This window comes from Herpailurus yagouaroundi, unplaced genomic scaffold (assembly GCF_014898765.1).
Source record: "Herpailurus yagouaroundi ecotype Mexico unplaced genomic scaffold, PumYag 250, whole genome shotgun sequence".
Classification (NCBI taxonomy): Eukaryota; Metazoa; Chordata; class Mammalia; order Carnivora; family Felidae; genus Herpailurus; species Herpailurus yagouaroundi.
The window spans coordinates 10,878,608-10,897,048 of record NW_024412467.1 but is presented as its reverse complement, the minus strand read 5'-3'; the positions used below and the strand labels follow the sequence as shown (position 1 = coordinate 10,897,048).

The 18,441-nt window shown below is 42.3% G+C and overlaps 1 protein-coding gene across 3 annotated transcripts in view; it reads right to left on the bottom strand.

Moving 5' to 3' along the window:
- The window catches only part of DTNBP1 (dystrobrevin binding protein 1), a 136,270-nt gene that overhangs the window by 81,615 nt on the left and 36,214 nt on the right, over window positions 1-18,441 (bottom strand). For all 3 annotated transcript variants that reach the window (XM_040460520.1, XM_040460519.1, XM_040460518.1), the window contains one exon: window positions 9,545-9,677. In XM_040460520.1, coding sequence (XP_040316454.1) covers window positions 9,545-9,677 — 133 coding nt within the window. The remainder of the gene's footprint in view (window positions 1-9,544; window positions 9,678-18,441) is intronic.

Below are 18,441 nucleotides of genomic sequence, written 5' to 3'. Positions count from 1 at the left end.
CCCCCCCCCCCCCCCCCCCCCCCCCCCCCCCCCCCCCCCCCCCCCAATCTACTCCCCGTGTTGGGAAGGCACATCTAATGTATGACAAAATATCATAGATCCACTCTCAACTACAGATGCATTGATATCAACACCGGGGACTGATTTAAGTGTGTTCCAACTTAAGAGGAAAAAAAAAAGATAAGTTCGAGGAGACTGGAGACCTTGGCTCTGATGCTGGCCTCCAAGCAGCCAGGTGATTTCCTGGACCTCAATTTCCTCCTCAACTCCAATCCTTGCTGCCCTGCCCACTCCACAGGCTCAGACCCAAGATATAAGCTGAGTGAGAAAATGCCCCAGAGCCTACTGCAGAGACCGTTAGCCCTGGAGGCATGGAAGAAATAATCCTTCATCCCCCTATTCTCCCCAGCCCAACCAGTTGTCTACCCCAGCCTTTCTGGAAATCTGCAGAGCGTGAAGACATTTTAAACACACACACCCCGTAGAGCCAATCTTTGTATCACACGTTATCTTCTTTAGAGCAAGAGAAGTCATTAGTTTAGGTTGCAGGGCATCTTGTTAAAAAGAAAGGTTTATTTTTTTTTAATTTTATGTATTTTGAGAGCGAGCGCGCATGCAAGTGGAGAAGGACTGAGAGAGAGGGAGAGAGAGAAAGCAGGTTCCATGCCATCAGTGCAGAGCCTGATGCAGGGCTTGAACCCACTAACCGCGAGATCATGACTGAGCCAAAATCAAGAGTCCAACACTTAACCGAGCCACCCAGGCGCCCCGGAAGGAGGTTTATTTTTAAGAAACTCTTCTCTGTGGATCAGATAATAGGTTTCATTTGGGGGAAGAGTATTTGAAAATTTCTCAAATGGTGTTATATGACATAGAAAATACTAAGTCACAGAATTTTAGTTTGTGTTACACACAAATTGGTTTGTGGACAAGCAAGCTGTGAGATGCTGAGTCGAACAAATTTCTTTACTACAGGAATTCTCAGTAGCACTGACATGTACTGCAAAGATCCATGCAGCAAACACGGGACAAAGTGTTTCTGGAACTTATTTGACCATAGAATGTGTCATCAGTGGCTATCTTCTCAGTCTAGATTGTTTTTTAATTCAATTTTTATATTTATCAAAATAATTCATGTACATTCCTTTAGTCAAACAGTGCCCACAGGCTTCAATTATGATGAAGATCAGAGTTCCTGCCCCGCTCTCTCCACCTTTCTGTCCTGCTTTCCACAAGAAGCCACATTCCATTCATTCTTGGAGCTATTTCTTCTGGTATTTTCCTCCATTATTTCTCAATAATATGCCAACAGGGTATTTATTCTTTTTTTTTTTTTTTCTATTTTAAATGTTATCGATTTCCTGCTGTGGAAGATGAGGATTAGCTTTCTTAAATCCCTCCCTCGGACCTGCAATACAGCAGGCTTCTACACCATCTTTCCAGTAAGTTACATCACAATTCTGGTTTACTCCCATGTTAGTTACTACAGAGTTCTAGAAATACTGTTTATAACTGAGTCTTGCAGTGTTTTACTTCTTTTCTTGTAAAACTGTGTTTTCCCTTAGTGTTAATAGTTGTCTTGTTTGCCCCATTTTCAAAACATCACACCTATCACTAATTGATCACCAAACTCACCATCAGAGCTTATAAAACTCTCAACACGTTCAAGCATATCAGACAACCTATTCGTTTCATTTGTTTTCCTTGGAAACACTGCTCTTGGAATCCTCCAGAAGGTCTTCCTTCTTCAGTCTGGATTGCTCACCAGGCCTGCTAAAATTTCTCTTTGCCATCCCCCTGGGCCTTCCCTTTGTTTCTCTTCTTGAGGGGATGGATCCTCACTGCAATGCACCCCTCTTCTGTGTCCGTTCTTCCTTCTCCTTGTTGTACTCCCTTGTTGGTGGAGCACGTCCTCCCATAGTTTCCTGATACAGCGTGCGCATGAGCGAAATCTGGAGTCCTTGTCCGCCTGGAAATGAACATTTCCTGGCTCTAATGTCGCTAAGTAAATATGAAGTGAAAATCATTTTCCAGTTCTGGGGGTGCTGCTGAAAAGCTGAAGTTCCTTTTGATTCCTGAACCTTAATATTAAGAATTCTCTGAAGGCTTTTATGATCTCTATTCCTGCTGTAGTGAAATTTATAACAATATGTATTGACAATGGATCTTTTTCCACTCATGTTGTCAGGTACTTGGTGGGTCCCTCCAAACTCATTCATAGCATTCAGTTCTAAACTGTGTTGTATTAGGTCTTTGTTAATTTGCCTTTTTTTCCTCTTTCTTTCTGAAGTTTCTAGTAGTAAGATAGGAAACTCAGGAATTCTCTTACTTTCTCCACATTCTTAGCTTTTCTTTTCTTGCTGTATTTTTAAATTCTTTTTTTTCTTAATGTTTATTTTTGAGAGAGAGAGAGAGAGAGAGAGAGAGAGCGCGCGCACACGAGCAGGGGAAGGGCAGAGAGAGAGACACAGAATCTGAAACAGGTTCCAGGCTCTGAGCTGTCAGCACAGAGCCCGGTGTGGGGCTCAGACTCACGGACTATGAGATCATGACCTGAGCCGAAGTCAGAGCTTAACCAACTGAGCCACCCAGGTGCCCCAATCTTGCTGTATTTTTCAATTTTCAAAACTTCATTTATTTTTGAGAGAGAGAGAGGGAGGGAGAACACGAGTGAGGAAGAGGCAGAGAGGGGGGACAGAGGATCCAAAGTGGGATCCACGCTGACAGCACATAGCCCGATGCAGGGCTTGAACTCACAAACTGAGATCATGACCTGAGCTAAAGTCCAATGCTTAACCAGCTGAGCCACCCAGGCACCCAGCTTTTCCTTTTTTCTATTCTCTTACGCAGAGGCTGATCATTATCTCTCAATGCTTCAATTGAAATTCTATACTTTTGCTATCATATATTTTATTTCTTTTTTTTTTTTAATTTTTTTTTCCAACGTTTATTTATTTTTGGGACAGAGAGAGACAGAGCATGAACGGGGGAGGGGCAGAGAGAGAGGGAGACACAGAATCGGAAACAGGCTCCAGGCTCTGAGCCATCAGCCCAGAGCCCGACGCGGGGCTCGAACTCACGGACCGCGAGATCGTGACCTGGCTGAAGTTGGACGCTTAACCGACTGCACCACCCAGGCGCCCCTCATATATTTTATTTCTAAGAGCTCTTTCTTGTTCTCTATTTCTTTTCTGTAGCATCCTGTTCATGTCTCATAAATGCAAAATGGTCTCTTACAAGGCATCACAAACTATTATTAGTTTATTTCCTATTTATTTTGCCCCTTTTCACTCTGGAAGCTTTCCTCATTTGGATATTCTTCCTCAGCTGTCCATTCATACTGAAGAGTGAAGCATGACAAAGCCGACTGGAAGTCACATACACAAGTACAGAGCTCAGCACAGGAGGGTGCTAAGGTGTGGACCCTGCTGTTTCATCAGACCACTCCCCCAAACGCCCACATGGGCAGGTCTCTCCTCTTGGGCTGATCAATATCTCAGATGAGCCCTCCAATAATCTACACAGGGGATGAAAGTTTGGCTCCCAGAGCTCTGGGAGCCAGTGAGGAAAGAGGCCTAAACAGCCCTACCGTTTGATATGCAGACTTTCACTTGACCTCTCTGTTTTCAATTTTCAGTTGGCCACTAAACAATACGGGTTTGAATGGCACAGGTCCACTTATACGCAGATTATTTTTGAAAATAAACACAGTACAGTACTGTAAATGTCTCTTCCCTTATGATTCAAAAAAAAATCTTTATTTATTTTGAGAGAGCACGCGAGCACAAGCAGGAAGAGAGGTAGTGGGAGAGGGAAACAGAAATCTTAAGCAGGCTCCACACCCAGCTCCGAGCCCAAGGTGGTTGGCTCGATCTCCTGTACTGTGAGATCATGACCTGAGCCGAAAATAAGAGTGGCTCCTTAACCGACTTAGCCACTCGGGTGCCCCCTTTATGACTTTCTTAGTAACATTTTTTTTCTGTCATTTACTTTACTGTAAGAATATGGCATAGAATACCTACAAACAGGGGCACCCGGGTGGCTCAGTTGGTTAAGTACTGGACTCTTGATTTCTCCTCAGGTCACAATCTCACAGTTTCTGAGACGGAGCCCCGGCTTCAGGCTCCGAGCTGAGAGTGGAGTCTGCTTGGGATTCTCTCTCTCTCCCTTTGCCCTCCCCTGCTTGCCACGGGGTCATCTCTCTCAAAAAAATAACAACACATATAACATACAAAATGGGTGTTAATCAACTATTTATGTTATCAGTAAGGGTTCTGGTCAACAGTAGGCTATTAGCAGTTAAGTTTGGGGGGATTCAAAAGCTACACAGGGGTATTCAACCGTGTGGGGGCTTGGCGCTCATAATCACCACGTTGTTTAAAGGGCCAACTGTAACAGTATCTCCACCTGCCCTCAAACGTGTCTAGACTCAAAGTCTGGGGCCTCTCAGGAACAACCTTATGTGGCTTGATGAGCTGGGGCTGGGGTGACCATGAGGCTGAGCAGAGGAGGGGGGGTATCTTCTCCACATGTGTACTTCCAACACAAGGTTCCAGGTGCCTTCATTTCGTGAGCCCTTCTAGAATCCCATGGGACACACCAGATGCTTCACATCTAGGCCCTTCTACACCCCTCCCTGCCCCGCTGTCAGCTACTGCTCCTCATTTATCTTCCTGTTTTCCAAAATGTTGATAACGTCTCTTATCTGCTGCCACTTCCTCTTACAGTCTTTCTGTTCATGTGAATTGTAACTTTAAAAAGTAAAGTTTCTGTAAAGTTACAGTGAAAACAAGTGACTGTGTTCAACCCATGGTGTTACATGGAAGATCTGTATCAATTTAAACTACTTTGGTGTCATTACGGCAGCCTTCATCACATTCCCAGTTTTGATACAAGATTGAAGTAACCAAGAAGCTGAAATATAAATAAAACATCTCTGAATAATAAATGTTGTACATGATTATTTAAAGACGATTTTGATCAATCTGAATCTTGACTGAATAAAACTGCTCTACTTTCTCAGTGTTGTCAACCCAAACAAATTATTTATCCTACAACCAAGAATTAATCAACTATATGTATTTAGGTATATATGTATATATGTATGTGTGTGTCTGTGTGTGTATAGCTTGACTACATATATTGCTTCAAAAACAATTTCTTTGAAAAAAAGACTTCATCCTTTTATACGCTTATTAAAATAGGTTAAAGGTTTCAGAAAGATGACAGTTTATAAATAGTATTGAGCAATGTTTCATACTCAACATTTCCACTATTTTATTTAGAAAGTTAACTAGAACTGAGAATTATGAGTGATTCTGTGAGTTAAATGTGCAAGGCTTTTATTTGGCCCTTAAAACAAAACAAAACTGTCTCTTATCTTCCATAACCCTGCAAGAAAGGATCATTATCTCTACAGATAGGAAAGCCAAAGATCAGTCATGTGCAAAAGGTCAGACAGGCAGCAAATAGCAGAGGAGAAATTCAAGCTTAGGTCTTCAAGAACTTTCCACAATAACCAAAACAAACTGTATTTCTGTTAATAATTTTGAATTAAAGCCATAGTAATCATCATTTCAGGATTAAAAAAGACTTTAAATCACAAGGCCCTGTCACTAGACAATTAGATACAAAATACTTTGGCACTTATTAATAGATACTTTATAAAGATACTATTAAGTATTAACAGATAAATACCTGTATGTGTATGTATATATATATATATATATAAATTTTTTTTTTTTTTTTTTTAGACAAAGTCTCGGAAACTCAAAGTATAAGTTAATTTAAACTTTTCACCTTTGAAATTTCTCACCAAAAAACTTAGGTTTAACTGTTAAGGCATTTTACATTAACTTGATGCTGTCCTTGAGAAATAGAAAGTAAATTTTATAAATTTTAAAAATTTGGCCTGTCAGAGTATGAAATATTTACCATTATTTTACCTGTAGATTTCAAGCCACTGATTATAAACTGGAGTCCTCACAGCCAGGCTATTTTTTCCTATGTATTTCAGAGTAACAGGCGCTTACCAACGAATCTGTTTATCACATCTATTAAAAAGAGGTAATTTTTGTTTAGAAGGCTTTCAGATGCTAATCAAGAAGGTTCCAGATTAAGGAAAGCTTTACAACAGGATAACACACAAAAGGAAGAATGGCTTGAGCCCAAGCTGGTAACTGACGGAAGTCAGGACTTGGGTCCTCTCACACTCTTGGTACTACATAATTCTACCTCTTGAAAGACGAATACTCTGTCATTTCAATTACGTGAAATGTACCTGTTCAGTGCACTTTGGCTTTCATTTAAATGACAGGTGATGCTGCTCTCCAAACACTAAAGTTAATTTTCATTTTATAATATATAAATTAGAATGCACTAATTAAAATATATTTAAGTCACTGGGTGAAAGCGAAGAAAAGAATGATATAAAATCTCATTGTTCCACATTGTATTACTTTTTTCTAACCAACTTAGGAAAACCTGAAATTTAATTTTACATATTAAAGTATCACATAAGGTGTTTCAAATAATCATAATGCATATGGATAGAAAAACCACAATGCTCATATAATTCTTGTGTTCAAGTAGCTACAAAATATAACGGCATAAAAATACGGAATACCCATCTACTCACAGTTGAACAAGTACTCCTATAAGTCAGCCAGTACTGGCCACCCGACATAGCACCTACCGTGTGCCAAGCACTATTCTAAGCACTACACCAACTGAATCCTTAAAATAACCCTATAATGTCCTATTGTTTTCCCCATTTTACAGATGGAGAAGCCATGTAACTCCTAGGGTCACATGACCTGCACCCAAACTGCCCAAAGTCCAGCAAAAATGTCCTTTCAAAATTCTAAGCCTTCCTACCAGGCTCCTTGAAACCTGTTATAAATAAACTTAAGTTATATGATTAACATCCTCACAACAGAGTATTTCCCTACTTTTCCATTTAAAATTGTAGACCAGCTGAACCATCTCTAACTCTGCTCCATTGTTTTTTTTTTAATTTTTTTTAATGTTTATTTATTTTTAAGAGAGGGAGAGAGAGAGAGAGACAGAGCACGAGTGGGGGAGGAGCAGACAGAGAAGGTGACACAGAATCCGAAGCAGGCTCCAGGCTCTGAGCTGTCAGCACAGAGCCCAACGCAGAGCTCAAACCCACAAACTGTGAGATCATGACCTGAGCCAAAGCCGGACGCTGAACCGACTGAGCCACCCAGGTGCCCCTGCTCTACTGTTCTTGAGGGAAAGTTCTTTATCCCTCCTGCCCCAGTGCTTCAGTCTGAAACCCCCTGGGTCCCAGTACTCACCCACTCCTTCCAAAGTCGCTTCTCTGACAAGGACTCCATACTCAATGCTGCCACCTACACTCTGGTAATCTATGTAGGCAAATGCAATTTACAGAAAGCACCTCCAGAAAAATTCATACACTTACAAACTTCTGCAAACAATTTTATTCACAGCCCCCCCTGGAGCTCCTTTTGAAGCTCTTCCATTTAGAGCTTGCACACAACCCAATCCCACCTTCTCCTGGTTGTCTCTCAAAAGGTCTCTCCCTGAAGTGCGCATATCGGAATCACCTGGAATGCTTGTCTACAGCAAAACCGCTGGAATTTCCTTTGGCACTGGGACGGTCCAATGATGGAGTCCAGGAGTCTCCATGTTAAACACCACCCAGGTGATCCTTATGGTTCAGTAACACTTAAGACCCATCCCTAGGATGGAACACAAGGACCTGACCGAAAATTTCTGAATACTCAGTTTTCATCTCTGCTCTATCCCTTGACATTATTCTAGAAAACCATGACATCAGTGTGATAATCTACAGTACCTATATATCAGCTTCCCCTTCTTTTTTTAAAAAAAAAATTTTTTTTCAACGTTTATTTATTTTTGGGACAGAGAGAGACAGAGCATGAACGGGGAAGGGGCAGAGAGAGAGGGAGACACAGAATCGGAAACAGGCTCCAGGCTCTGAGCTATCAGCCCAGAGCCTGACGCGGGGCTCGAACTCACGGACTGCGAGATCGTGACCTGGCTGAAGTCGGACGCTTAACCGACTGCGCCACCCAGGCGCCCGATATCAGCTTCCCCTTCTTACTTCCTGCACTCCAGTGAACAGCACTTGCTGTGGGTGTCAACAACACCCTCCTCCTATAATCACCACACCCTAGATCCAGAACTACTCAATTTGTCAATAACCTTTTAAGTGTTTTTTTTAATGTTTGTTTATTTTTGAGAGAGACAGAGACAGGATGCGAGTGGGTTAGAGGCACAGAGAGAGACACAAAATCCGAAGCAGGCTCCAGGCTCCAAGCTGTTAGCACAGAGCCCGATGCGGGGCTCGAACTCACGAGCTATGAGATCGTGACCTGAGCCGAAGTCGGACGCTCAACCGACTGAGCCACCCAGGCACCCCTCAATTTACCAATAATCTTAAAATCAATAGGGTGCTCTGCCTAACCCATCTGTCTCCCTTTCCCTCTATGTCTGCTCTTTGACCTAACCCTGACTCCAGCCCCATGACTTCTGTCTCCTTGCACCTATCGCAAACCCCCTCAAAGCTCCACTCCTCGCTCTGCACAGGGCAGACGGTGGACTGTCTTGGGCACTCTTGTCGGCTACCGTGGACTGCCCGCGGACCACCCGTGGACCTTCCAACCCTATCCCAGGTGGCACTGCATGGGACGCTGTAGCTGGTTCCACAAGCCGTCACCCTGGGGCTTCTCTCCTGCATCTAGTTCACATCAGCCCAGTGACAACAATCCTGATTATAACTAATACTTACGGAGCACTTTCTGCACTTGATAACTACTACCTCATTTAATCCTCACAAGAACCCAATGAAGCTGGTATATTATTATCCTCACTACAAGCTAGTGACATCGAGGCTAAGAGATCAACTAACTTGCTTCAGGTCTCACGGCCAGAATGCGACAAAGCAGAGATTCAAACCCAACGAATCTCCTTCCACAGCCTGGGCTCTGATTCCTTTTCTTGCTGCTCTAATAATAAAGGAGGAGAAAAGAAAGAAAAGGAAAAAGGCAGTTCCAGATATGCCACTGGGAGAAAATGAGGTCAGGGCTCCTGCTTTCTGGGAAAGCTTTGCCTGTTGCTCTGCTCCCCTCTCACTTTTTAATTTTGTTAACGTTTACTTATTATTTTTGAGGGGGCGAGGGGCAGAGAGAGGGGAGACAGAGGACCTGAGGCAGGCTCCGCACAACGTCAGAGCAGAACCCGATGCGGGGCTCGAACTCAAGAACCCATGAGATAGTGACCTGAGGCGAAATCAAGAGTTGGCCACTTAACCGACTGAGCCACCCGGGCACCCCAATTATCCCATCCTTAGCTTTCCAGAGCCCATCTCCATAAAATGGCAACAGACAGGGGTCCCAAAATTCATATGTATGTATGTGTCATGTTCTGGAAAGCTTATTAATGAGCTTTACAAGTTGCGACCTTTGTCTTTCATCAGCCCAAACTTACAAAGAACAGCACGTAAAATGAATACTGTTGCCCAATTTTGCAAACTCACCTCTTCTTTTTCTTGTAATTTTCCAATTGTTGGGACTGCATATGTTTGTATCTTTCTAATTCACACTGTCCACATAAATTCTCCAGATTCAGCAGGTGGTCTTCTACTTCCTCAAAGCTAGCCTCTAAATGAGCTGAAAGTACATAAGGTCCAAATAAAACAAAAACAATCAGAATCCTCGATCATGGAGAAAAGAAAGAAAAAAATGTCCAAAAGTTAAAAGCTGAAATTGGTTTGCCTTTATTTAAGATTCTTTGTTAAGCTTTCTTAAAGCAAAATAAAACACACTGACCCACTTTAAAATACACTTCAAATTGTCTGCAGCTTCTTTTTAGATTTCATTTCCAAGACGTAATTTTCCAACACACTTTAAATACGCTATTAACCAGGATGAGGAGGCAACAGAGCATTGTGATTTATCTCATGTGATATCCTAATGATCCCATCTACCACATGTGAATAATCAATTTTCAAATGAGAATATGGCAAATTAGAATTAACACAAATTATACCACGCATGATTTAAAATTCGAGATTCTAAGTTACGTGAGCAGAGCACTTGTTTTGCCTTGGCAAATGATATACGTCAATCTTCACAAGTCACGGCAGAGAAGGGACAGGTGCTCGCTCAGTAAGCACAGGTCGCGGGTGGTGGGGAAGAGACAGCTCTGCCGGTCTCTACTGTGCCTCTAAGGCCACAGAGCTCTCCGCTTCACCGGAACATGGAGATTATGCAGTCACATCCTTCATTTAAAAGATTCAAGACCAAAGTCTGCAGAAATTAATTCACCGCCTTGCACAAGGTCACCTAGCTACTGAAGGGCAGTTGGGAATCAGAACCGAGTCTCTCTTCCACAACAGTCATTTTGAATTGATAGGGGACCAAGTGAACCAAGACTTCGTAGCTGCAGATGGGAGAATCTGGTTGTCTTCTCAGACAGCAGAGAAGTTTTAGACGTCAAAGATGTTAGAACCCAAACAGCACCGCAGCCACTTACCAAATACTACATGCGCCAGATCCTGGGATACAGAGATGAAAAAGACAGTCCTTGTGCCCCTCGAGCTTAAAGTAGAGGGGAGACATATTTCAGAGACAACATGGCCTGGCAGAGCGAGGCATGCGATGCTCGGGAAACTCAAAAGAGTGGCCTCTAACACAGATGATGAAGAGTGAGGGAAAGGTCCAGCAAGAGACCGACTCCCAAATCTGGAAGTCACAGCCACCCAGTGGGGAAGACAAGGGGCAGCAGACAAGGAGTAAGCTGGCTGTGCCGCTCTCCAGTTATAATTTCTGTGCATCGAATTCCTTCACGTAGCCACTAGACTTTGAGGACTTTCCAAATAAGCTTTGTTGGCATCTGGGTTGGAAGCAAACTCCTCAAATTTCAACTTGCAGTTCTAGGTTTATTAGGATGCAAATTTTGGCCTGTTTGTGTCATTAATCTTTGATCCAAAGATCTGACTAAATATCTATGCCATCTATAAAACCTCCCTCCTCTTCTATTTGGTAAGGCTTAGGGCTTAAAGACACGGATTTGGGGTGGAAAATAAAATGTTACTGAAAAGTACAAACGTGATGACAGTTCAGCACTCCTCTTCAAAGACATTTTAGGTACTGACTTATATTGATACACTGTCAAGCACTGGGAAGTCTGCAAAGGGCTGATGATAATGCAGTTCATGACAGTTTTGAATGTATCTTCAGGGGCTACAAAAAAAGACTGTTAATATATATGATTATGGAAAGCCTTACCTCGAACAATATGCAAACTCTAAGTGTCAATCAATGAGGAATTGAATCTGAGATTTTCAATAATGATTTGAACAGTACATAGTGAATTTACGGGGGGAAAACGAGCAAAATAATGTTACTATATTCATTGCTGTTTAGATTATTTTCTGTTATTACACTAAATGGAAAAATTAATAGGAGCCTTAGTGTCAGAGCTGGTACTACTGGCCCTGAAGAAGCAATATTCAGCTCATTCTGTTATAACCAGCTTGACAGGGTCTTAAAAGGGGATCATAGCTAATAGGATTATTTAAACGGCTATTTCACTTTGATTAGTGATAAGAACTAGAATAATTAAATTTAATATGGAATCCATTTAACTCTATAAGCTACTCGGTTCCTACAGCATCATGCACGTTACCTTGTCATCCTTAGCTTACAGGGGACTGGTCAGGAGTAGGGCTTTGAAGCATAGCTTGGAAACCCAGCTCTGCTCCTGACAGATGAGGGGAGACATCTCATCAGTGAAAAAAGGGCTAACAACTCACATCTTGCAAAGATGTCAAAAGGGTCTGGGGGGGTAAAGTATATAAATACTGTATACTTACAAATAAATATAAATACCAAGTATACCTAACTTAGCATTTGACAGTAAGTAATTTAAAACGGACCATAGGGGCGCCTGGGTGGCGCAGTCGGTTAAGCATCCGACTTTAGCCAGGTCACGATCTCGCGGTCCGTGAGTTCGAGCCCCGCGTCGGGCTCTGGGCTGATGGCTCAGAGCCTGGAGCCTGTTTCCGATTCTGTGTCTCCCTCTCTCTCTGCCCCTCCCCCGTTCATGCTCTGTCTCTCTTTGTCCCAAAAATAAATAAACGTTGAAAAAAAAAATTTTATAAAACTGACCATAAAAAATGCAGGGGAAAAAAATGTACAAAAATTAGCTAAGTTTTGCAAAGGTCATTTAAAACTAGTAATTTTGTAGACAGTAATGATCATGTTGTAAACACCTATGGATCTAAAAGACCCCCCCCCCCAAAAATCAATAAAGTTTCTTTTTTTTCTAGCAAACTTAAATACCTATAAATTATACTCTAAACCATGTTGTTAGACTTAAGATCCCTTTTAAGTGAGGAGGGCTGAATTTCAAATGATTTTCCTAAAAAGAAAATAAGTAATGGAAGCAATAATTATTCTATATTTGAAGATATATATATACATATACATATGTGTGTGTGTGTGTGTGTGTGTGTGTGTGTGTGTATAATTTTGGAGGGGAGGGGGGACAGCTGGCAATTTCTATTTAGAGTCTAGCTCTGTTGGTTGGCTATAGAGCTAATGAGGCTGGGAACTTGAATGAAATGACTTGATTCCCAGGCAGGCCAATTAATTTCTCATGGAGAGAAATTCTCTTCTAGATACATATGAAACTTACCATCCCAGATCATACTTGGGTTAATAAAATAGCGACCAAGTGAAACATGTGACTGATTTAGTACCAACCTGGAACTACTATATAAGAAACAAACAAACCATATGTCTTTCCTAATTGGATGACAGCATCCTGTCGTTATGTTTCTGAATGGCAAATCTAGACCTAGAATACTTGGGACACTCAGGGGCCATTTTATTGCTACCATCAAATCCATATTTATGTTCTCTCCTTTGGAAAGTTAAAGGCTCCCGAGCGCTTTAAGAATCCAGTTTAACTCCTTAACTTAGTACCCAGAAATCTATAACCCCACCCCTCCTGGGGCCACAACCTACTTTTCCAGTCTCACCACTTCTTACCTTCAGGACCACTCATCACTCCAAGATGAGTCGTTCATATTCCTGTCTCGCTGACTCCACCTGTCCCCCTGAGATGCCTCTGCTTGTCTCTACTGCCCAACCTCGTGCTCCCCTTGCAGGCTGGGGGGTCCGGGGAGGGGGGTGGTGCTACTCCTCCTCCGGGCTGCAGGGCTCTCTCTTCCCCTGAGCTTCCACACATCTTTGACCCTTACACAGAACTTATGTTCTGATATTATACAACCATTTGTGTACTAACCTCTCTCTCAGGAACCAGTGAGGGCCTTATGGGTAATAATTATATGTTTGTATCTTTGTATCCCCTAATACAAAGGATATAAATCAAATTCAACTAAGAATGATTCTATCCCACCAAAACATAAAATAGTAACCAAAAAAGCAAATGCATGATTCATGCTCCTCTAACTTAAATATTAGAAGGCTACGCTAAATTTTGTATAAAGAATAAATTAAACATGGGCAGAGTACTTAGAAAACATTAGACAACACGATGACACTTTGTCATCAGTATGTCACATAAGGCCCAAATCAGTGAGCTACAACAGTAGAAGCAATAGGAATTTTCCATTTTAATTCTTAACAGGCTTGAAATCAGTAATCAAACATAGATCCACTGTACTGACAAAAATCAATTAAAAACTTAAAAAAACAACCCTTTAAGTGATAATGACAAGCATATACAGGATGATGTCCTCTGAATATCGTATACTACACCTAAATGGCAGAAGCCAAACGCCCCTGTCACAGCCTTCTCATTTCCCATTACGAAATGAATCACATAGAGAACGTGTGTACATAAAAACACAAGCAGGCCTCCACAGACACAAACATACCTTGACAAGAAGCTCAGACTTGACCGTTTTGCTCACTGTAACAACAGCATATGTCTCACTTAGTGATCAGTGGAAAAGATAGGTGGAGTTTTATTGTGAAAAGCCATGTGGGAATGCCTGACAGCTGTGCAGGAAAGAGCTTCACAAATCTTTGTGGGGAGATGGTCCCAGAGGAAGAGCGATTCTCTTTGGAATTTTTCTTTGTGCCATTTGTCTCAAATACGTATTGTCTGCAGCAGAACCACCGATATACAAAGAATGGGCTGGCACACTAAAATGATTTCATACTTAGTGATTACTTTTCTAACACACTAATTAGCCTCAAGGAAGAAAGAAATCTTCTTTGGTTGCAAACCCAGAGGTCACAGAGGCCAGGTACTAAAAGACTTGAAAGATTCTTCAAATGCTTCCATTACTCTTTTATGTACTAAGATAATACGGCAGTGACAGTATGGTAAAGAGGAACTTTAAAAAGTGCATTAATTTGCAAAAGCCATTATGGAACAAACGAGGTCTCTGTAGTACATGAAAAGGTGTCTGAAGAGAGTTAATATGCCTCTTGATCGGTCTAATCTCAGAAATAACCTGAACAATAAAATAATCTAGTTCACGGAACACTTGCAGCTGTGGCAGTCTCCCTGCCAGACGCCCTCTCAACTTGTAAAAAGAAAGCAAAACAACGTTATCAGGTTAGGTCGGAGCAAAAGAAAGACAGAAGCTCAGTATATGGCTGTCACTCTCTTACAGCACTTTGTTATCGAAGAATTCACAAATTCTTCTGGATGACGAGAACAGTCTTTTCAAAGTAGGTCACTGAAAATAAACTAAGCAACAGTGAAAACTCAGACGAGCCCTTAACATTTTAAATTTCAATAAAGGAATAGGGTTAGGCTTCCCTCTAGTGGAAGTTCAAGAGAATTCAACAAATACTTTTCAAACATTTTACCAGTTTTAGGATAAAAGGCATGCTGTGGTTATTTCAGAAGAACATGTACAGAATCTGGCTGACAACATTCCATTTGTCTCCTTATACACGATCTCTCAATGTTCAGAATGCTACCCTGTTCATCAACACATTTCATGCTGTGACTGCATTCTACATAGTTTTACAGGACAAGCTAAATTGCATAACATCTATCCAAACCCTTCTGTCAAAGAACAGGGGTTTTGTAAATTCAAAGGCTAGAGAGAGACTTCCGCTAGAACGTCAGTATCTTTTCTTTTTTAATGTTTATTTGTTTATTTAGAGAGAGAAAGCACGAGCAGGGTAGGGACGGGGGGGGGGGGGGGGCGGGGGGCGGAGAGAGAATCCCAAGCAGGCTCCGTGCTATCAGCACACAGACCAACTCAGGGCTTGATCCCATGAGCCATGAGATCACGGCCTGATCCAAAATCAAGAGTTGGACGCTTAGCCGACTAAGCCACCCAGGCGCCCCTAGCACCAGGTGCCCGCATCTCGATGGGGGGCACCCAGTGTTGGTCAGTGCTGTATTCCCAGAGCCTACAAAGAGCCCATGGCTCACAGTAGAAGCCACATTGGTGCTAAGCATGGAGTGGAGTGCTATATTTACACCTGTCATCTCATTCAACCCTCCGACTGCCCTCGGAGGCAGGTACTCTCATTCTCTTTCTGCAGACAAAGAAGCAAGCTTGGAGCAGCCAAGAAACCTGCGTGGGTCTCACAGGAAGTTGCGAAACTGGGATCCAAACCTAGGTCTGAGACTAGTCCACAGCCGTTATTTTCCAGTTCCCAGTATTTATCATTTCCTTTTTAAATGACAAACTACCACTAATTATCTATTACACAGGCATACGTAAGATGAAGGGATCACAATCCATTTGAAAAAAGAAAAAAATGAAGGAATTATCCATTCTTACTTCACAATTCCCAAGGGATCAAGTAATCAGAAGTCGTGTGTATTAAGCAATAGGATAAGGGAGCTAAAAGCATCATCAAAGGTTCAAATCTCTCCCGTCATGTAAATCTGTTACTCTGTAATAAGCGTCTCTAGATGCCCTAGAAAGCAAAGCAAGACTAAAAGTGCTGTGTGGCCTGGAAGATGGAGGGACTGACTGGATGTGATGTTAGATCTGACAGCAACGAAGCACAAGGTTCAAAGAAATTAGAGGAATCCTGTGACTGTATACAGGTCAGTTAGTCCCTCTTAGTTTTTCAAACTTTTTTACTATTGCTTAACTATTTAAGCTTTGTAACATATCAAACTGTTCAGGTGGTAAGAGATATTTTACTTTTTTGAGGCTACCAAAAAATAAAAGAATCCAGTAACATATGAGCAAACATTTACAGCAGTGTTTCCAATATCTAAGAATGATACATAAACTCCTTAAAATGACTTCATAAAATACCTTAATGATCTAGATACATGTTTACACGACTCTGCCCACCAAATCTGGCTTTAAGATATTTTCCTATTGTAAAGAGTATCAGCACCCATTCCAAGAAGTTTAAGTTACTTATCTAAAAGTCTCAATTTCAAAACACTCTCTGTGGCCAACAATTCTAGGCCAACAAATACTAGGCCTCTGAACTCCCAGATTTGACCAGCTATCTGTGCCACAGTTAGTCGTTCATTACTAAGGATCAATATCAGACAAAAAACAGCAATATAGTAAAAAGCAAAGACAGCATGCTTCAAATGCTAATGGTAATTCAGACTAGCAGTATGTATAAAAACCAACCAGCCAGACTTCAGAGGTATCTTCTTTTTAAAAAATTTTTAAGGTTTATTTATGTTTGAGACAGAGAGAGAGAGAGCATGAATGGGGAAGGTCAGAGAGAGAGGGAGACACAGACTCTGAAGCAGGCTCCAGGCTCCGAGCTGTCAGCACAGAGCCCGACGCGCGGCTCGAACTCACAAACTGTGAGATCACGACCTGAGCTGAAGTTGGTCGCTCAACCGACTGAGCCACCCGGGTGCCCCCAGAGGTATCTTCTAAGCAAACAGAATTCCCTCTTCAAGAAGACCTCAATGCAAGCACCGCGTGTTTTATTGAGCTTCACTTTGTTGTGCTTTGCAGGTATTGTGTTTTTTTACAAACTCAAAGTCTGTGGCAACCCTGCTTTGAGCAAGTTTACTGGTGCTAATTTTCCAACTGCATTTGCTCACTTCATGTGTTCATGTCACATTTTGGCACTTCTCGTCATATTTCAAACTTTTTTATGATTATTGTGGGTGATCTGTGATCAGTAATCTTCGATGTTACTATTGTCATTGTTCTGGGATGCCACGAACCACACCCATGATGACGGGGCACCTAATTGAACTGACAAATGTCGTGTGTGTTTTGACGGTTCCGCCAACCGGCCAATCCCCTATCTCTCCCCCTCCCTTGGAGCCTCCCTATTCCCTGAGAAGCAACAATACTGAAATGAGGCCAATTAGTAACTGCACAATGGCCTCTAAGCGTTTCAGTGAAAGGAAAGACTCACACATCTCTCGCTTTAAATCAAAAGCTACAGGTCATGATCTCGCGGTCTGTGGGTTCAAGCCCCGCGTCGGGCTCTGGGCTGACAGCTCAGAGTCTGGAGCCTGCTTCGGATTCCGTGTCTCCCTCTCTCTCTGCCCCTCCCTGCCCCTCCCCCGTTGCTCTCTGTCTGTGTGTCTCAAAAATGAATAAACGTTAGGGGCGCCTGGGTGGCACAGTCGGTAAAGCGTCCGACTTCAGCCAGGTCACGATCTCGTGGTCCGTGAGTTCGAGCCCCGCGTCAGGCTCTGGGCTGATGGCTCGGAGCCTGGAGCCTGTTTCCGATTCTGTGTCTCCCTCTCTCTCTGCCCCTCCCCCGTTCATGCTCTGTCTCTCTCTGTCCCAAAAATAAATAAAAAACGTTGAAAAAAAATTAAAAAAAAAAAAAATGAATAAACGTTAAAGAAAAAAAATTTTTTTTTTTTAAAAAAGCTAGAAATGATTAAGCTGAGTGAAGATGGCATGCCAAAAGCTGAGACAGGCTGAAAGCTAGGCCTCTTGCACCAAGCAGTCAGCCAAGTTGTGAATGCAAAGAAAAAGTTCTCAAAGGAAATGAAAAGTGCTACTCTAATGAACCCATGAACGACAAAAAAGTCAAACGGTCTTATTGCCCACATGGAGAAAATTTTAGTGGTCTGGACAGATCGAATCAGCCACAGCACGCCTTAAGCCAAAGCCTAATTCAGAACCAGGCGCTGACTCTCTTCAGGTCTATGAAGGCTGAGAGAGGTGAGGAAGCTGCAGAAGGAACATGTGACGCCGGCAGAGGTTGGTTCATGAGGTTTAAGGAAAGCAGTCGTCTCCACTACACAAAAGAGCAAAGTGAACCAGACAGTGCTGACTGGAAGCTCAGGAAGTTCTCCAGAAGGTCCAACTAAGGTAGTTAATGAAGGTGGCTACACTAACCAACAGATTTTCAGTGTAGACAAAACAGCCTTCAATTGGAAGATGTTGCCATCTAGGACTTTCAGAGCTGGACAGAAGTCAATGCCCGGCTTCAAAGCACAGGCTGACTCTCGTTAGGGGTAATGCAGCTGCTG